The sequence below is a fragment of the Melopsittacus undulatus genome, chromosome Z, assembly GCF_012275295.1.
Source record: "Melopsittacus undulatus isolate bMelUnd1 chromosome Z, bMelUnd1.mat.Z, whole genome shotgun sequence".
Taxonomy (NCBI): Eukaryota; Metazoa; Chordata; class Aves; order Psittaciformes; family Psittaculidae; genus Melopsittacus; species Melopsittacus undulatus.
Window position 1 is genome coordinate 24623777 of NC_047557.1, and position 21280 is coordinate 24645056.

Sequence of the window (21280 nt, forward strand, 5' to 3'; positions counted from 1 at the left end):
GTTAAAATTAATTGGTTAAGAATTTAGTTTTGTGTCTGTAACCAACAGGCAAAAAATTACCCATAGAGAGATTCTAAAGCCTGCCAGCTGCTGGCTCTAATGGTTTCCATATCCTAAAGGTAATTAAGAAATGGAAGTCAAAATACTTTTGCTGTCAACCTTAAGGTTCCAAGAATTAGTATATTAACAGGAGTTAACTGTCATCTATACAGTTAATCTGGAAGTGATCCATAAAAGCAATACACATCTTTTATCGAGTTGTATTCAAGAATCTACTTAACGTGTGTTGCATTAACCTTTATGGAAGCTATTTTTCCATTTCTAAATGAAGAATTCATAGAGGTAAAAATGAACCAGAAATCTTGAATTAAAAACAAACAAGCAAACAAACCCCTCAAAACCCAAAACACCACAACAACCCCAGACAAAAAAAATTATAGATGTTTTATAACGCTTTCATATCTCTCTATATCTATGCACTTGCAACTATCAGAGTACACGTGAAAAAAAGAGCTGTGCATTGCAGTAGCTACATCTGTGTTGTGTGATACAACATTCCCAAAGTCACTGATTACAGTTCTTCTGCAAAACTTGATGGTGACTCAGCTGAGGAAAAGGGCACAGTAGAAAAAGGCTGACAGAAGCTGGTTCTGAAAGAGCCCTCTCTGTTGGCACTCTTACTACTAAGAGGCCTAAGGACAGAAATTCACAAACATTCATCCTGCCATCTTAGATGCTTTAGAGTATCACAGTCAGAAGGCCCTAGGGCATATAACATTGTATTTAAACACATGTGGTTAGTTCCACAGTTACCTTCCTTGTGACTGAATACTGGATATTACATAAGCATGTATAGGAAGCAGGTAATTCAGTGCTAAGCATATATTTAGAATACTTACTTCCTTGGTATTTTTCTCTGTCATGCAAAACATTTTAGTGTGTGTGTTGTGCTATAGCATATAGTCTTATTTGCATTTCTAGTTGTACATATTTCCTTTCATAAATGTTCCTGTGTAGTAAAAATGTAATTCTGTGAAAAGTAAGAGGGAACTAACAATACCTGGTTATTTTTGCTGGTCTGAGATCTTTGCTTTCTATTTTCCAGCAGTATCCTGACAGTTATACTCTAAAATGAATCCTCACTGTCATTTCTGTTTCTGATCTGTGCTGTATTTCATGCTGCCTTTCCCCAAAGGGTGCCATCTGTGATCCTTACCTGCTTTATCCTTAGTTGATCCACCTCAATTTTCAGACTATTGGGTCCTTAAATGGTTCATAAGCTCTTTTCCACAACTGCTTACAGAATCTAATCGTTCAAAGTTCAATTGGTTTAATAGTTCCTTTTGAGCCCATACACAGATGTATGTGAACCTGCACAAGACCTACAGAAATAAGAACACATGAAATAATTGCATACTAATTTATTCCAAGTATATGTTGCTTGTAATTCTGACAGTGCAATGACTCTCTACAGGAATTAAAGATCTTTACCAGAAATAGTATTTTTGATGTATTAAAAAATATTTCCCTTCTTGTCTATCAAACTCTCATCAAGTAAATATAATTCCTTCTTCAGACCTAAAATCAACTGGGCAAAAGTAGCTTTCACTGCTAGTCATCTTCTCAGCAAAGGCTGAGAACCTTGTAACTGCTGTTATGGTTCTTGTCCATGGGGCAGGCTGGTGTGGCTCTGCAAATTAGTTGAGCAAAGATATTTTGTTCTGTCTGATCTATACCTTTAAAGACAAAATGAACATGCAGAATTTGTAAGCCACTGTTCCTAATATTTACTGCACAGATATTAGAAATAATGATATCCAGCTTGATTACTATTTTGTCCTCTACCCAAACTGTAAGCATCTTTGAAATGGGATTTCTCTTGTTCTTGAGGCATTCTGTCCAGGACCACAAAGTTTATAACAACTCTCTTTTCCTTTTCCAATTTATTCTCTATCCAGCCAACTAAGTAGGGAAGTTGTCTGAGTTACGTTTAAGACTTAGGGTGTAACAGGGTGAGACAAATCCGGTTTACAGCTACTTGTTGGCGAAAGAAGCTCATATCTGTGCACCTGGCCATGGAGTCAGACTATCTCAGTGGAAATAGCTCAACATACAATAAAGACTGTCCTATATACCCTGGAGGATTCAGAAGAGTTACTGATGGCTCAGTACTTGTCACCCGTTTATGCACACTGCTTCCAGAATGATGTAAATCTACTTTTACCTTTCTAGGCAATCTGAACAAGGGAACTTCAAATGATAGTACTGTTCTTTAACTAACATGCTTCATTATCCCATAAAATGCTAGGTATGTGGGAAAAAATAAATAAAGAAGGAATTATATCTACTAAAGGACTGAGTTATAGAAGAACTAATATACTGAATAGTTACCAAGATACAATGTGCCACTATAAAACTACCAAGATACAAGATATAATATCTGTCAAAGGTTTTATTTCATCTGTATTTTATACAGAATACTTAAGTGACAGGAAAACAAATTAAGATAATTTTAAATGCTTGTATTTCTAAAATTTTGAAGAACCCAAACAACCATTTATCATCATTATCTTCTATTTTTTTTTCAGCCAGCAGACTTTACAGGAAAGCAAGCACTGAAGCAAATTAAAGAAAAGGGGCTCAAACGAAGACTGGTTTATCTCACCCTGGAAACAGATAATGTTGATCCAGAGGGAAATGAAAGTGTGTGGCATAATGGCAAGGTAAGAACTACAGATCATGTTACATGAAATTAATGTTAATTATTCAGTAACAGAATCTAACTTTGTGCTTCAAGTGTGAATTCATTACTTCTATTTTACTGGCACAGACTAATTTGAAGCTAGGATAAACACTTTCTATTCTTCAAGCTTGAACCAAAGGCTAAGTAAATATCTACAGAGAAAATGTGAAATACCATCACATCACAGAAGCTAGATCTGGAACTAATTGAAGTATTGTTACCCATTCTCTTTGTCTGCAATTTCTCCACTGTCCTAACAACACTTCTTATATTCATGGGAAATAAACAAAATGGCAAAGTCTGGGCCTTTACACTTCAGCACAGACTGAAGCATTGAAATATACATTGAAACATACATTAGAACGTTCACTAGCAGTTAAATTATTATATGTAACAAGCATATGTATGTGTGTAGTGTATGTTCCCATGAAAACTTAGTTGGACACAACATGAATACACTGCTTTTTAAGGACCAAAAACTTTCCAGTTTAAGGTGATACCACCCACAGCAGAGAATATTATGAACTGCATGACATACTTGAAATTCACTTGATGCCTGAAATCTGTAAGCCAAAACTAGTATATGAAATATGTAGTTGTTTGGGTTGTTTGGTTGTTTTGTTTTTCAAGATTATTATTTTGTTTTTTTAATCTCAATGCATCTTGGAAATAAAGATAAATGCTTGTGGGTTTTTTCCAGGTTATTGGCAACACCACATCTGGAAGTTTCAGTTACAGTGCTCAGAAGAGTCTGGCTTTTGCATATGTTCCCATAGAACTCAGCAAAGTTGGACAGAAATTGGAAGTTGAACTTTTAGGAAAAAATTATCCTGCAACCATTATACAAGAGCCACTGGTGCTGACTGAACCAACAAGAATGCGCCTTCAGAAAAAGGGTGAAAGTCCAAAAATATGAACACAGATATGAATACAACAATGTATGAATACAGCAAATTGAGCAGTAGGAAATAGTTCCATTAATATGCATGAAGAGAATGAGACTACTCAGATTTGCAGATTACTAAGCACAAGATCCTCATTGCCGTACATGGGTGAGAAATTCAATGGTGTTTGCATTAGAAATCTCAGCAGAGTTGTGGTCCTCTTCTCAGTAGCACTGGGGAACAGAAAGTGGCTGGGAATTAGCAGAGCCTTGATTCAGCTTGATCCCATAGGCTGACACATCCAAATTCATGCAGATGAGAAATTTGCTCTTAGTACTGGCCAATAGCAAATTCTTCCTCCTTGACACTCACCGTTCCTCCTTTGCCTGCCCTAAGGGTAAAGTAGCTTATCCTGGCTCCTTACAACATGACACTACAAACTTACCATTAAAATAGTATCACTAGTTCTGCACAGAAATGCTTCCTAAAGAATTTAAATACATCACGGGAATCATTAAAAATAATAAAGGTGATATTAAAAGCAAACTGAACTGTTAACATTTTTTCCAATGTGTCATCCTGGCAAAAATTCTTACATAAGATCAAAATCTAGTCCTTAATGAGATCAGACCTTTTGTTTCATTATTTTATATGAATCATTGTCTTCATTATCTTATATGAATCATCTGGCAGATTACATGTAGTATTATACAACACACAGGATGTTGCTGCCATTTCTTAACAGAACTTAAAGTACTGTGTCATGGGTTTACTGTTCTAAATCTGAAACTCTAGACTGACAAAAAGGGAATTAAGTTCTTCCTTTTCCTGTTATTTATAGATTGAACAGCAATAAGAGCCATGTGTTCTTTGCACAGTAATATTAACAATGAAAAAATATGAATGAAAAAATATAATTAAATTCACAGCAGAGGAGCTTTATTCTATATTAGATAGTCAATACGTGAATAAACAGCATTGGGATACTGTATGTGATGGGAACACATTAAAGTATTAAAACACTCTTCTGAATTCCATAGTATATTCAACTATTCTTTAAAATAACAATATCACGGTTTCCAACTTACAAAGAGTAATATTCCCTTTTAGGCTATAGATAAATGTTTTCAAAGTATGTTTGAATAGTGCTCAACATGTACTTTCTCCAAAGGAGTTGGTACCTCTAAATTTTCAGCAAATAAGCAACATATAAACAGAATATACCAGGAGAAACTCAATTTTGGTAATGAACACTTGCTAGAGTAAGCTGACATTACATTGAGCTATTCTGAGTGTCTTTTACAAAGCAGTGCAAAGTAAAATATACAAGCTTTGGTAGGTTTGCATGTAGAACTATTTAGAGTGAAAAATCCTTTCAGAAGTTCATGCTTTCATAAGGATTTAGTTATGCTTTGCTGAATCTGTCAGAGATGTTACTTTTCCTAAAGGTGACATTATTTGTAATGAGGCAATTGGCCACCCTGTTCCCTTTAGCATTTAAATACACCTAAAATACAACATTGTGCTGATATGGTTTTATTTAGACTATGGAGAATGAAAGCAATTTTTAGGAACATAGTTTGAATTTCAATACTTTTTGGGAACATGCAAATTCACTAGGCATCACATCCTGGAGTGAATAGTAACAGTTATCATGATACAGACTCTCATGTGTACTTCCCTAATAAGCTTTGCTATGCCAAAACTCTCGTTTCAATAATTCCTTTCGCATCCCAGTCTGAAAGTTAGATTCAGGTTTGTAACTCCTTTTCCTGTTTGGAAGAAAGAAGTGCTATTCATCAACATGTCATTAATTAGTCTGTCTGTACAGAAGGGGCAGGCTCTTTGCTGTCTGAATCAAAGGTCTGAACAAAATCACAGATATAATTCCTCAGAAACTGTGCCCTCCATGGGCTTGTTCCACATTGACAGCTGAAAGTTCCCAGACCCTAATTTCTCCTTATACCCAATGCAGACAACTACCTTTCTCATTTCACAGTGTAGCATTATATAGGCCCAAATACTGATATCCTTGTGGGCTTCTCATTGATAGCTGTTGTCACCCAGGTCTCCCCAAGATTGAACTATGGCCAGTTAATTTTCATTTAGTTTCAAGATTTAGGGAGGCAGGTAAAAAAAAATCTCATGCTATTGCTGGGACAAGGTAATGCAAAGTGAAGTTTCTTTCCAGCAGCCAACTTGTAAGACCAAAACAGCACTCTTTTGCCAATGACCATATATAAGACAATTAGAGTATCTGAGAGCTTGTTTCACTGTTACCTCTTAAGAATGGCTGTGCTTCCTGTTTAACAATGCATTCAGGAGCAGAAATACCTGAAGCAGTTTGGCTAAGTACTAGAAGCATGTAGCTATGATAACTACATAACTGACAGGGCTTCCTAGTTGAGCTAGCTTCTTTTTTATTCAGATAACCAAGTCAGTTTACAGAGTATTTATTAGGTTAGCTCAACATTGCAGCACTTTGCACAGCATAGATAAACTAAATGGTAAGGGGATAAGCTTTACAAAACATGCCCACAGGTTGGTTCCTACTTATAACTCAGTGTATCATGGTTATATATATAAAAAAGTAATTATAAACCTGACGAAATAAGGGATGAAGGGTGGGGGGAGGGAGTGTTCAGCAACTTTCACAGTTTTCTGTCACCACTTCTTTTCATTACATGTTATGATACAGTGTTGCATAAACTTATGGTGTCAAAATAGAGAAAGAGGAAGTGAACAGAAGCAAGAATGCTTAAGTAGTATATCCATGTTTTAAGAGGGTTTCTAGCAAATCAAACAGAAATACCAGGGTAGAAAGACTGGCAGGGACATCACTGAAGTTTTCTGCAACCCCATTAGCTAACGGAGGAGACACCTCTGTAACAAGGCGAAAAAAAAATAACACTCAGTCAGCTAGGAAATTTTCTGAAATACTCAAATTTCTATGTGCAAAGAGGTCAGAACATATCAAAAAGTAATTTTCCCACACATATCTTTTTGCCATTTTCCTTTATTTTTCCATCTCCAGAGACTTTTGGTACACCAGAATAGGCGTTTCTGTTACAATTTGAATTTTTGCTCCAAGTTCCCCATCTGCTATGGCAAGAAGTGTCATGTCCATGCTTTGCTTGGAATGATAAATCAACATGATACCATAGTCTTGTGTGTCACTCTATGTACATCATTGATCATCAGCCTCAAAACAGCATCTCAGTTCAGAAAAGACAGACTGAAACATAAAGTACTGAACATTAATTCTTTTGAATCAAGAGAATACTCTCTAATATAAATAATATTTTCTGATTGGGATCCAAAATGCCTCAACCAGTATTTAAAAAGACTCTTGAAAAAACATGACAGGCAGGCTGCAACATCCAGACTGTGACTGTGCAGTATCTTCCATGTATGTTTCAGATGGTTCAATTTAATGTTTTAACTCTGGCAGCTCAGGCAATGAGATTATCCAATTCTGGTGGAGCAGGATAACCCACAAGTAACTGTTCATGCTCCTCTACAAGGGTAATGAGTTCAGCTGCACAAAAACATCATGATAACTTTGGAAATACATCAGGTATTATAACTGTTATGAATTTTATGCCAAAAATTGTATCCAACATTTCTGATTGTATAACTTTTCAAAGTAATTATTTTGAATGAACAAGAATGGTTTCCATCGAATGTGCTAACATTTGAATGAAACTTTACCTGTAATAAGAAGTTAGTAAAATAAACAATTAGGTGAGACAGCTGTGACTGGTAATAGGATCTGAACTAAAAACAAGATAAATTGGAACTTTGCAACCTTTTGAACAGTATGAATCACATCTCAACAAAGAAAATGTAACTCAGAGACATATAGAAGCTTGTCATCAATCCTGGAATTTACTTAAGGGAAAACTGACTTTAAGAATTTGTTGCTTCTTCTTTCAATACCAGCTGTGGACCATAGGCCATTCCTATTGTAGAGATAAGCATGGCATCACTCATCATTGCTGCTGTTTTCAAATCATCAGGGAACATTTGGGATTTATAAAAAAATAATTGGATAAATAACTTCATAGTCTTACCCGCTAGGCTTCATTCAAAGGAGCAGGAACTTTTTGTTTACATAGACTTATCAATCAAAAAGAAAGGAGACAGGAGTCTAGCACACTCAGTGTTTAGCTTTCTTACCAAGAAATACAGTTTTTAATGTGTGTTGTTCTTTCACCCGTTACCCAATCACTACATAAATTTGGGAATGCACACATGTACCATTCCAGCTGAATGCAGTCACTTGATATTTCACTAGACACTGAAACTAGTCATAGCCCTAGATTCTACAACAAGATTAAGGTAGTAGTTGCTTGCAATATTGCTTTAGAATATTACACAGTTTGAAGAAACAGCCCTGTTGACGTAGCTATTATTTCTGTTTCCGGGTTGCTTCACTTCCTTCCTATGCAGTAACAGTCACAAGCACTATCTTACAGCCAGACCTAGATCAAGGCTTTTCATAGACAAAATGAAGAGAAAAAAACAATGGGTCTCTCACAGCTTTGTTGGAGGGCAGACAGGGAAGGGGATGGGAGTAGCAGCTGATGATAGAATTATAGTCAGCTAGGTTGGAAAGCACCTTTGAAACACCAAGTCCAACCATTGCCCCAAGACTGCCAAGTCCACCACTAAACCATGTCACCAAGGGCCTCATTTACATGTTTTTTGAACATTTTCAGTGACAGCAACTCCACCCCTTCCCTGAGCAGCCTGTTCCAATGCCTGACCTTGGTGAAGAAAGTTTTCCTAACATCCATTCTAAACCTCCCCTGGCACAGCTTGAGGCCTTTACCTCTTGTCCTATCACTTGTTACCTGGGAGACCAACCCCCCACCTCACTTGATCCTCTTCGTAGGTATTTGTAGAGAGCAGTGAGGTCCCGCTCTGAGCCTTCTCTTACACAGACTAAAGAGCTCCAGGTCCCTCAGCCGCTCCTCATCAGACTTGTGATCCAGACCCTTCACCAGCTCCATTGCCTTTCTCTGGACCTGCTCCAGCACCTCAATATCTTTCTTGTGGTGAGGGGCCCAGAACTGAACACACAGGATTCGAGGTGCAGCCTCACCAGTGCTCAGTACAGAGGGATGGTAGGAGAGAGGCCATGCAGCTACCCTTCAGCAGTAACCACCATCAAGCACAGCTCAGCTGCACCTTCAGTGATGGTGGCAACTTGTCTTTCCCATACAGTAGCCCAGCGAGCCAGATTTAGGTCAGTAAGGCCATGACTATGCTGCAGCTGCCCCACTTTGCTTATGTGCAGAATAAACTGTTGGCAGTATTAAATCTGGATGAGCTTTATGGGTTCGTGCACGAAGACAGAAGTAATAGCCCATTACATCAGAATTCACTGTGTCCTCAAACTGCTATACGACTTCCTTGGAAACACAGCTGACTTGTGACACAGGCTTGCGAGTAGTTCCCTGGTTCCCCTGGGAAAAGCGCCAAGATTTAAAACCGACGCTTAATGTAGGAGTTAAAGACAGAATCGGAAGGGGCGTCCAGCACCACCGAGCTGGACGCTCTGCCAGCACTGGCAACAACAGTCACTTTTAACATCTCATTCCAAAACCCATCTGCCTCAAGCTCCGAGGCCGCGTTCACTGCTCCAGAGTGCGCCCATTCCCGGGGCACAACCCGCAGCACCAGTGTGCGGGCCGAGCCATCCAGCGCAGCCCCGTCGGGCGCGCCCCACGCCTCAGCCCGGCCCGTTCGGAGGGAGGAGCCGCCGCCGTGGGCGGGCCCGGAGGCCCAGTTCCTGGTGTCGGGGATGGTGCGGAGCGGCGGTGTCCCGCCATGCTGTGTGCCCTGCTGCCTGCTCCTCTGCCTGCTGCAGCTGGTAGCGGCACGGCCGCCCGCCCCGCACCTGGTGCTGGTGCTGGCCGACGACCTGGGGTGGGGCGATGTGGGCTGGCACGGCTCGGCCATCCGCACACCGCGGCTGGACGCGCTGGGAGCGGGCGGCGTGCGGCTGGAGCAGTACTACACCCAGCCGCTCTGCACGCCTTCCCGCAGCCAGCTCCTCAGCGGCCGCTACCAGGTAGGGCGCGGGTCGAGGGGGACACGGGGCCCCGGAGGTGCTGCCCGGCGCGGCGATGCCCGGAGAGAGCCCCGGGCCGCCCCTGCCATCGCCGCTTCCCGCCACGCTGCAGCGGGTAAGCAGGTGGGGGACTCCCTCCTGCTTGCTCTTGGCAACACTCTGTAGTTTGGCCTCCTTGTGTCCACAGAGGGGCGCTTGGAAGAAGGCTGCTGTGTGAAAACCAGTTGCTTTTAACTGCAGACTTCTGGTTTGCTCTCTAGGGAGGGAACAAATCAAACGCGGGTTTAGGTCAAGTTGTGTTGCTTCAGAAAAGCCGAGGTGCACCCTGGTTTAACAGGCATGGTAGTGTGTTGTGAAAAATATCCCTGTCCCGGTTGTCTTCTCTTTACATGCTGCTGATCTGGACAGGCACGCAGTGGAAACTCATCCAGAAGTGAATCAACACCATGTGTTCTGTTTGTGCAGCATCTTTTCCAGTGCAACATTTAAATGCATCCTAGCCTATACATTCTCCTTCATGGTAGATATTTATGTGTCCCGTGACGGAGTGCACACAGACATCCTTAATCTGGGTGTCCAGCTGCTTCATAGTCACGGTTTTCCTCATTCTTTTTTTTCTGTTACACAGGTGTAAGAATTGGACTGTATCATACTACTATACTTATGCTCCTTCCTCACCTTTCTTCTTTCCCCCCTTTGCATTCCTTTGGCAAGCAGGAAGCGCAGGAAGAGGACTACAACATGGACAGAAATCAAAAGCTCATGGAGGGTTAAGTGTATTTCAGAAACTTTCCCTTACTTTCAAAAAGTCCTGCACATACACATTAACCAGAGCGATTTACAGTTAATAAATATTGTTAAGAACCTGCCCAGAATGAAAATAAACATCATCCTCTATTAGTGGATGTTATCTCCTGTTGCTGTGAAAAGGCTGTCTTTTCAAACAGTATTTGTCCTGTTCCTAGAAAGTCCAAGAATCAAGAATAATAATGAGTAAGAAGATGTAATTGACTTTTTCTTTACCCACTCTTCATTGTCTGAAGATGTGCACCTACAAATGGGTCAGGGTTAGCTGGACATTGCTGCAACTAGTCTTAAAGATGAAAACTGGAAATGCTCATAGTTCAGTTCAGGTATAAATCATCATATGCATCTGATAATTTGATCATGTCTGTGTTGACTTTTTTACAAATGAGTAAAATAATATCAGAAAATTTAAAGGTTTAGTTTGTGGGTTTTTTTGTTTGTTGGTTTTTTTTTAATAAAATTCTGAGACCTTTTAAGCAAGAAATAATAATGTAGTAAATATGAAGGATTTTGTTTTACTCACTGATATAATTAACGATTTCTCAGAGACTTGAGAATGTTTCTGGTCCTACCTGGAGCCAGAATTTCAATTGTAACCTTGCAGTCCATAAAGAAAGAAGAGCAAAGGTATTGGTTTATGAAAGCAGTAGACTGGTTTTGAGTATTATTGTTTTTCTCTAATTTTTCAGAGGCAGTGAAAGAAATCACACTGCTTTTCTAGCTTGTGTCTTTCACTATATTAATAATCTTTTTTGTAATACTGCATTTACAACAACAACAAAAAATATCTTTTCTAGGTCCTGTTCCAAAGAAAATTAGTAACTAGTAAGCCCTTTTTAAGAGTCTACTTACCCACTTGCCACAGGGCTTATTTGGTTTAAAAGTCAATTCAAGGTGTTGCTAAAGTGATGCTTGAAAAATTAGTCATGCAGCTTGCTACACTGAAGAGCCTAGTGGACTAATAAAATCTGTTGTCTTGTGATTTACAGGGTCTTGAAGGTTTTGTGCTTTGACAGAGACAGATTGCTAGAAATATTTAGTAAATAAGCAGGTTATTTATAATTGTACATACATGTTTTCTGGCCTAGGTTTAAGGTAGAGCTGTTTTCTGGTGGAGACAGGGAAGCTAATAAATTCAGTTTATAGTACAGAGTAACTGCAGAAGTTCCTTGAATCAAGTAGAATTTACTGCTTTGAGTACCATTGTCAGTCATGCTTTTCTAAAGAGATAAAACCTCACCACTTGTTAAGATTGGACACTCATGTGGAGCTATCAAAGGTCAGATCTGGGCACTGTCAAAAACCTGTGTTACCTACATTACCCAAATGCTTTTTCTTTTTATACTGGTTGCACTCATTTTAAGTGTATAAACCAATATATAGGTGTGTATATATAATGTCCGTTTAGAAAAGAATGATGGTAGATAATGGGTTCAAACTTATAACAGGGGAAGTTATAAAGGTCAGATATAAGAAAGAAGCTCTTTACTGTGAGGCTGGTAGTGGTAGTGGTAAATACTCCATGCCTGGCAGTGTTCAAGGCGAGGTTGAACAGAGCCTTGGGTGACATGTAAGGTGTCTCTGCGCATGGCAAGGAGGTTGGAACTAGATGATCTAAATATCCTTCCCAACCCAAACCATTCCATGATTCTAATAGTTTTCTTAGCTTTTATCATTCTTCCCACCAGAGACTGTTCTCTGATGCAGGCAAAAGGTTGGTAGCTTCACATGACATGCACTTTTTTGCCTATCTCCATCCTATTTAAAATTTCTCATTCCATGTTGAGATGTAGTCCCTGGACTTCAGACAGACTGTAATAGTAATTGTTACCTGTTAGATTTTTAGATGAAAACACAAAAGGCTTTGGTTGCTGTTTGGGTTTTGGTTTATGTTGGGGTTGTTTTTCCTTTGTTTGTTTGGTTTGTGTTGTTTTTCTTCTTAATTGCACTTGATTTATGCCTGGGAAAATCTTGTTAACTCCTGTGGTGCTATTTCTTTGTCTTCCTTCAGGCTACCCCTGCCCTCCACAGGAGCCTGTAAAACTGATGCTATCCTCCCCTGTAGTTGTGTTACTTTTTGTCCCTGCTTATAAAGTAGCCTGCAGGAACACACTGTAACTGATCTCTCATCCTTCTTTTATCTACTAGATCCATACAGGTTTACAGCACCAGATAATCTGGCCGTGCCAGCCCAGCTGTTTGCCACTGGATGAGAAACTCCTCCCAGAGCTGCTTCAAGAGGCGGGATATGTTACTCACATGGTGGGGAAGTGGCATTTGGGGATGTACAGAAAAGAATGCCTTCCAACCCGCAGAGGATTCGATACTTATTTTGGTAATGGTTATATTTAACATGGGCAATAAATGTGGTATAAAAAATTATGAGAAATGGCCCATTTCTCCTAAGAACAGCAGATTTTCTATTAGTGTGCAAGTAAATCAATAGCTGGGTATGCATGTTTCCAGGGTATAACTGCTTAAAATAAGATGGTGCTTTAAATGCATGCCCAGGACTTACAACTTCCTAAAAAGTATCATAATTATTGAGAGTCTCCAAAAAAAGTGTTTCTTCTTTGGAACAAATTAATATTTGGTTCCACATTGGTTAGAAGATTTAAGGTGTAGTGGTTGGTTTGCTTTCATAAGTGTCTTTAATATGAATGTTTTGTGTTGTAGCAGACAGTAGACATGGCTTGCTTTGCAAATAATGTTCCACTTCTAAAAGCTGATATGTTTAAGAGAGAAACAGACATCATAACACACTGTGTTCATGCTTTGTGAATAGAGTAGCATTGGTTTTCCAGAGCCTGTGGCAAGGAAGATGGTGGGAGAGCCTTTATAAAATAGTATCCAAAAAGGCTGTTGCAGGAATACAAGAGTTAATGAAGTCAAACTCTGACTAAAAAAATAGTGCCAGAAATAGATTGTCCAGGTCTGTGTTACTTGCAAAGCAACTTGTAGCTACATGTTGTTTATTCTTCCTCTGGCGAAGGCTTCTGTCTCTGTATTGATTGGGTGTTCATTGGTTTTCCCCAAGTGTCACAGATGTTATGTCTGCAGTACATCTCATTCTGCATGATGCTGAACACAAAGTAGTCCACCTCCACTTGTTTTTTTTTTTTAAGACACTTTCATTGAATGGAGGATTTTGAAACAGTTCATTGCCTTCAAAATAACTTTGCAAGCTATTCACAGTACTGCTGCTCACTTCTACAGCTGAGAAAGTAAGGTACAGAGAAACTTAAACAAGAGTCTGCATTCCTCTTGTCTAACTTTAGAGCCTGGCTATGCTATATGCCCTTTATAGACAATGACAACCCAAACTTTAGGTGGAAAGAACTATTCCCTTAGCTTGTTTAGCTCCTTCAACTCTTTAGGGAGCCTGGGGCCATGGTTTCACAACTGAATTAAACTAATGTATATATATATGGATCATAACAGCTCCTTGCTTAAACATATATGCCTCCTCTCATCACTTCACAGGAGCTTGGGATCTTTTGATGGCATAGACATAGGTAGGCTCCTGTTAACCAAGCAGGCTCTTAATGCAGGAGCCTTAATACAGGCTAGCTCTGCGTATGGTTGTTGGGTGTCAGTGTGACATTATTTTTCAGAGAATGTAGTAGTTGAATATCCTATAATGTTCATGTAATTCCATTTGGCGTTGATTGCAAATAAGGGCATTTTATTCTTCGGTATAATTGTTGCAATGGCTTCTCCAGTGGCCAGTCAAGTAGAAAAATGCAACTTGTGACACTGAGTACATGGATATAGGCAGTCTGCCCGCAAAGTCAGTCTTCATGCTTTGACAACAAAGCCATTTTTTCCTCCAAAAAATGTATTAGAATTATATATTGTATTTAAGACCAAGCTTCATTTTTTCTGTACCTACTTTTTTTGCACGAGCAAAAAATTCAGAAGCTGCTGAATAAAACTTTAAGTGCTGTCCCTCCGTTTTGGATTCTTGTGCCTAGATTTAGCTTGATTTTGCAGAATTTAAGAATATATTTTGAAGATTCATTTTGGTTTTTTTTTTCAGGGCTTTAGGGGATAAATCTGAAACCTAATTTCGAAAGTAATAATTACTGACATTCAAATGATTTTGAAGTATTTTGTTTCTGATTGATAAAATGTAAAGGCACTTCATGCTTAACAGGATAAGCCCTTGATGGGTGCAAACACATACCTGTAGAATTATTGCAGTTTTCCTTCTGGGTATCTTAATATTCTTTCTTTTCACCAATAGGTGTCAGCAGTGGATCAGAAATTATAGCTGACTAAAACTGCAGCATATTTGGCTATTTTGAATAAATAAGTAAAACAAATTCCAAACTTTCTAATAGAGAAGTTTTATGTAAAAATACAAATATACAAAACCATGCCAGCTAAAAATCAGAGTAGTACAAGGTAGGTCACTGCCTTTTCTATGAATGTATTAGTTTAATGCTCATGTCTTTGATACCAAGTTATAAAATAGAAAGTCACTTAATGACTTTCAAAAGCTGTTTCAAAAGTCAGGGAATGTCACTACAGATAGTCATATGGTGAATGAAAGTTTCAGCTCAAAACTGCTAATGTTTTGACATTTAGTATTCACTTCTTTCTCGCTGATGTACATGTTTATGTGACATGATGTTGGCTCGCCTGCTTATTTGACATTTTCTCCTGTTCTAGGCTACCTTCTGGGGAGTGAGGATTACTATTCTCATGACCGCTGTGTCTTCATCAAAGCAAAGAACATAACGCGCTGTGCTCTGGACTTTCGAGATGGAGAAGAAGTTGCAACTGGGTTTAAAAACATGTACTCCACTAATATATTCACAGAAAGAGCTATAGATCTCATAGCCAGTCACAAAACTGAGAAGGTACAGTCAGCAGCTGTTACTTTGATAACTTCAACGGTAAAGCATATTTGATGAAAAATGTCAATGAAATATTAATGGAGAGTCATGTGCTTGAACTGTAATTTGGGATTCTTCAGCAGGGTACATAGAGCTAAACATGAGAAGTAACGCTGGTAAAACTTGCCTTCTCTCCTGTCAGAATCACCTTTGGCTGCACAGCCCTGGCCTGCTACCCTTCTCCATTTCTTTTTAGTACTACAAGTAAGGAATTTATAGAAAATACAAGTAATAAATTTATGCAAACGATTTAGGGTGTAGTTTTGCTCTTCTAAAAAGAAAATGGAAAGTTTAATGGGAGAAGTTTCATGGGAAGAAACTTGTAACAACTGTTTTACGAAGAAAAGATATGTCTGGGTTTTTTTCACAGCTTTGCAAAAGTCCTTTATCAAGGTTTTATTAGTTTATGTTTAGGGACTGGAAAAAAGAAGTATAGAAGAAATCAAAACACAGTCCCTGCAGGTGTTGATGAATCAGGGCTGCTTTTATTGCAGTAACTTTTTCATATAGTACTTTATGTTCATTGGTAACTTTTTCATGTTGTACTTTATGTTCAACTGATTTCCATTCTGTCCCTTCCACCCCAGCCCCTCTTTCTCTACCTTGCTTTTCAGTCTGTCCATGAACCTCTTGAGGTCCCTGAAAAATACACAAAACCATATTTTTCCATTAAAGATGTAAAAAGGCGCCATTATGCAGGGATGGTGACCCTTATGGATGAAGCTGTAGGAAATCTTACTGATGCTCTGAAAAGATATGGTCTTTGGGACAACACAGTTCTTGTTTTCTCTACTGGTAAGTTCATTTAAATATTCTTTCAGTAATAACTTTTGCTACTGTGTCTAACAAGCTGACTACAGAGACATTTCGCCCCTCTGTCCTTTCTCCATGTATTTTCTAACAACAGAAGAGCGATGAAAGCACAACAGGACTTTGTAACAAAGGGAGCAGTTAATCTCCCCCCTTCATGGCTTTCTTATGTGTGATGGAAACAATTCTGAGTAAGCATCTGTGCAAATGGGGGGATACTGCTGCTGATGCAAAAGCATCATTGTAAAAAGTTGGGAGTGTGGTGAAGTTGGAGGCATCTTACTTGCCACTGCGGTTGCTGAGTATCTGTCAGATTGAATCCTTACTGAGAGCAATCTGCAAAATCCATTTGTCCTGAGCTATAGTTAGCTGATCAGTCTTACATTGCCACATGTTGCATGAAGCACAGACAGACAGCAAGTAGTTTGAACCCAGAACTCTCTCTTTCCTTTGCTTTCATGTAAGATGTAATTTCTGGCTTGCTTGAAATATTTCGCAGGCCCCTTACTCCCATGAAGCAAAGGTCTGTTAATGAAAAAACATAGTATGTGATGATACAATCTAGGTTGCTAAATTACAGGCTAAGTTTTGTATCTACTAGCACATGATCTGGTTTCTAGATTGTTAGGGTAATGCAAATAATACATTACAAAACAGTTTCTTTTATTTCCAAATTAGGAATGAAACAGAATCTTTTTGAAATACAGCTGCTTGGCTGGGTTTCAGGAGCATAGTTGCTCTTGTTTAGTTGGGAGTGGAAAGTAGCCTTTCAAAGATTACAGTTGCTCTTTTGCCCAGGCTTTAGATGTCGGGACTGTCAAAATAGCAGATCTTTCTCTGTAAACACTTACGAAAATCCCAAACAACAACAACAAGGAAACCAAACCCAAGGTTAATGAAAATGCAGTGATGTGTTTTGAGTTTAGCAGCTGCTTTCTATAGCACTTGGAATCTTGGAATTTCATTTTGAGTTCAAACCTGTCTGCCTTATGGTGTTACACTGCGTCCAGGTTTTGGCTTTGGTAGGATTTGATAACTCTTCTATGTCTGTTTCTGTTTGTGATGTTTTTATATTTAGAACTGAAAGTAAGCAAAGCCATATGGAAAATGATACCAATATTTATCCCATATGGAAAAAATCCAGTCTTTGCTGTTGAGGTCCTGATAGGGTTATTTCAGTAATGTTTGCTCAGTATATTGTGGAATAAAACTGAAGACATCTGAGTTGGAATTACAGAGTATGACTGAATTAAAAATACTTTTTGTTTTGGTTTGTTTGTAAAACATTTTTTTTTCAAACAATGGCAGTATACCCTGATTTTGACAGTAGTTATCTTGCAATCAATTACAGGTATGTTTCAACAAGAGTCAAGGAGTTAGGAGAATCCAGTGTCTGTCCTATCTAATGGGACTTATCTTGAGTTAATTGATATCTTATACTGCCGTTAGGGGAATTTAGTATGATTGAAATGCAAGGAAATTTGGCCTAGATCAAGCAGGCTGGGGGCAGTGATTTGGGTTTTTTCAGTGTTGTCTCCTCAATTCAAACAGCTATTCTTTACAAGCATAAATATTGCATACATTAAAGACCCAATTTCAAAAAAATTAAATGTTGAAAACATTAAGTATTAAAAAACAAAGACAAAAAGAAAAAGAATGGGTTTTTATATTATATTTATTGCTTTTGCAGGTTGAGTGTTTTAAAATGGGCATTAGAACATGGCTGAAAAGAAACTAAAGAGGGTCTGCAATTAAGCATCTTGTGCAGAGAGTTCTCACATAGCACAGCTCTCTGCACAACTTTCAAGTCCTTTGTAATTGCAAGTCTTACTGTGCACTGGAAGCCGTAATATAGGCATATATTTATAATACAGTATCTTCTGCTCCTGACGGCATGCCTGCTCAGGGAAACTGTGGCCCCTCTCCCTGCCCCAAGTGCTATCCTGGTACTGGAGACTCTCCTCTTACTTGGTACAGCAAGACACATACACATTTTACCCTACTATCTGCTAGAAAGTTCTTCCCATGTTGTGAGGTTAAGAAAAATTTCAGTATTTAAATGAAGACTGCAAAGGGAGAATCTAGGGAAAGATACTGTTATCCGTAAGTTTTGTAAGCAAATCTGTGTGTCTCCTCTGCATAGTAGTTAAACACACAGGCTCATAAAAGCACTGTTTTCTTATAAACCTGTATGGTTTGATAACTGTAGTATTGAAACCTGTAAAAGAAAATGAAGATTCTACTTTTATGGTAGATTTTACTAGATTTTTTCTATTCCCTGTTCAGGTATGGCCAAGATTCACACTTGGATATTTGTATATCTGACTGTTTCAAAATTCCTCCCCAAAAGTAATTTACAAGGGTAATTTGCTATTGTGTGCTATAACAAGTAGCACTGCAGCATAGAGTCTTCCAGTTGATTCCTTCACTGTGAAATGTTAACTCCAAAATTAGAGAGCTCTTTTTAGTGAGTGGTCATTGAAATACTCTAGAACATGATATAATCTTTGCTATCATGGTAGATTTAATTTTATTAAACTCTTTTGTGTTTCTTATTTGTATATATTATGGCTCAACCAGGATTGCCTTGAAAACATGCCAGTTGGCAAATGGAAATACTGCACATTTTAAAAGGGCCTTGTAAAATTTGTAGAAGAACACTAGTTCCTCCCTAAAGTGGCCTCTTGGAGACACCAAGCCAAAATGAAGTAATCTGGTCATTAGCAGAGTCTGACTCCAACAGTATATGGTGTAAATCAACATCTCTGGTCTTTTTGAACAGCTACACAAGTTAATTCTACATGTAACCAAGAAAAAGATGAGCTAGTTGAATGGTATGTGGTGTTATATTTGTGTATTGAATAGTCTTGAAAAGTCTTGACTGGTGTGATATGAAAATGACTTGCTTTAATGGAGCACAATTTTATACTGCAGATACAAGTAAGTCTACACTAATGTGGTGAAAACGAAGTCATTGTCTGTTTAATCGAAACAGATAAGAACGGATGCAGTACTGTCTTGGGTACCTTTGGTCTTTTATGTACATGAAATCAAAAAGAATGAGATGTAGGGTTTATTTTTCTTTTTACTAAATGTAAGAGACTAACTACTGGCTTTCCTGAAGAGGACCTTGGTTTAAAATAAAGGTCATAAAAAGCATTCAAGTGGTATGAATTTACCTCAACACTATTAACACTGCCTTAGAGTCTAGATTGTGCTTCAGATATAGACTTATGATTTCAGGTAAGAAGTGCAAATTTGCTATAAATACCACGTGTTTATAGTTTCTGCAGTGTATTACAAGTAATTTTGGTGGAAAGTTGCCACCATTAGAGCAAAGGAATCGAACCTCTAATTTCAGTTCTGTATTAAAGCTACTATCCTTTATTTTATTTAACTTTCAGCTTTTTAACATACAAAAAAATTTTGGAGCTAAACTCCTTACTACTTTTTCTTCCAATATGCCTGTTAATTCTTAAAAGTGAATTATTGCTGTAGTGTCTGGTGGTTGCCGTGAGAGGGCTTTGAACAGTAAAAATACTTGAAACTTTTCAAGCCTTGGTTTATGTTGCTAAGAGGAAAGCATATAAATCCTTTCCATAATGGAACATGTGACAGTGATGACTGTTTTCAGTCCAAAAGAGGGTCTTTTTATCGTGTTAGAATTATGATTAATAAGAGCACAGATTGTTTTGAACATACTTACTGATGTTTATACAGTCCCTCTCTATCAACCCTAGATTCTCTCTCCACCTCCCCAACTTCATATTACTCTATTAATTTTTTTTTTCTCAGTCTCTTCCCACCCTCCTCCATCCAGTGCATTGTGGGTTTTTGTCTAATAAAATGTCAGATTTTTTTATTTTGCTTGATTCCAGCTCTTTCTTCAGTAGAAATCAGGGATCTGACTTTCACTGGTTCCCTGAGGGCAGATTTTATCTTCTCCCTGATGTCTTTGGTCCTGAGTGAACTTCTGCTCCTTCTCTTTAGCTAGTAGGAGACTTAAGAGGGACTTTTAATTGCAGGTTGCTCAGGCCAGCTGAAGGACAGATTGGTTAGAGCAGTTATTCTCTGGGTGTGATGTTGGAGGTGCTCATTTTGAAGGTTGTATTGTCACTTTTCTTTTTTAGTAAACCTGCACAATTACAGATCTGAAGATCTGCTTTAATCGGTCTTGTCAGGGGGTTCTGAGAGGTTTGGTGCCTTGCCAGTGAGGAAGATGCCTGCGCATCTACTGCCTGAGCATCTGCTGCTTCCTAAGAGGAAACAAACACAGATGCCTTAGCTGCAAGCACCTTCAATCAGACTAGTTATTTGAGTCCATACAATTCCAAATAATTTTCTCTTTCTTGATTATTTAAGCTTGTTATTATATAGGCAAAAGTTGTGGCTGATCACTGTACTTGCATTTGTCAGACTTGTTTCGTATTGATAAATCGTGAAAGGCGCGTGTGGCTGGTGCTTTGTATTCCATTGTTGGCTTTTATTCTTTTTTCCACATTAAAATGTGGGTGATAAGAATGAATTTTTTAGAAATAAAAGAACATCTTCTGTGCTATTGACTCTAGATGTCAGTGAAAGATCAAGGCTGATTTGTAAGAATATATTATCAAGGGTGGAAATATTATCGTATGATGAATATTAATTTCAAAATAAAAACTGAGAAGATATTGATAGTCAATATTTTCTCCCTGTCTTGAAATCCTGTGAAAACTCAAAACACTTTGTAGAAATTGTTTGTCTTCCCTTCCTTCTAGCGTTAACAGTTCCCCATCTACTGTGCTTTTTTCTTGCAAAACCTAACACTCCAAACCCAAGTTCCTAAACAGAGGGTGACTTTGTGCAAGAGATGCTCACTTTTTTTCCCCTTTGTTTAAAAATTCCAGCATAACTGAAATCTTGATATTTTTTCCTTCCTATTTTTCAGCAAATGCCAGTGCTTGAAGTGAAGTTCGCTTGTAAATGAAACTCAGAAGTTAATTTTGCCCAGAGTCACAAGCTGGCCATTTTTCTGTAAAGCTTTTGCTTAAGCATGCTAATAGCTACCCTAGCAAAT

At 38.4% G+C, this 21280-nt stretch overlaps 2 protein-coding genes across 4 annotated transcripts in view; both read left to right on the plus strand.

The window, feature by feature from the left end:
* DMGDH (dimethylglycine dehydrogenase) overlaps positions 1-4151 on the plus strand; it is a 43265-nt gene extending 39114 nt beyond the window's left edge. Inside the window, exons 16-17 of the mRNA XM_034072707.1 lie at positions 2589-2723; positions 3444-4151. Of these exons, the coding sequence (XP_033928598.1) occupies positions 2589-2723; positions 3444-3659 (351 nt within the window). The 3' untranslated portion in view covers positions 3660-4151. The remainder of the gene's footprint in view (positions 1-2588; positions 2724-3443) is intronic.
* Positions 4152-9429: 5278 nt separating this feature from the next.
* Positions 9430-21280, plus strand: part of ARSB (arylsulfatase B) — a 65369-nt gene continuing 53518 nt past the window's right edge. For all 3 annotated transcript variants that reach the window (XR_004079651.2, XM_031042730.2, XM_031042731.2), the window contains exons 1-4: positions 9430-9706; positions 12662-12848; positions 15188-15378; positions 16002-16209. Coding sequence is in view for 2 of the 3 variants with exons in the window: in XM_031042730.2 (XP_030898590.1) it covers positions 9437-9706; positions 12662-12848; positions 15188-15378; positions 16002-16209 (856 nt within the window). In the remaining variant the exon portion in view is untranslated. The remainder of the gene's footprint in view (positions 9707-12661; positions 12849-15187; positions 15379-16001; positions 16210-21280) is intronic.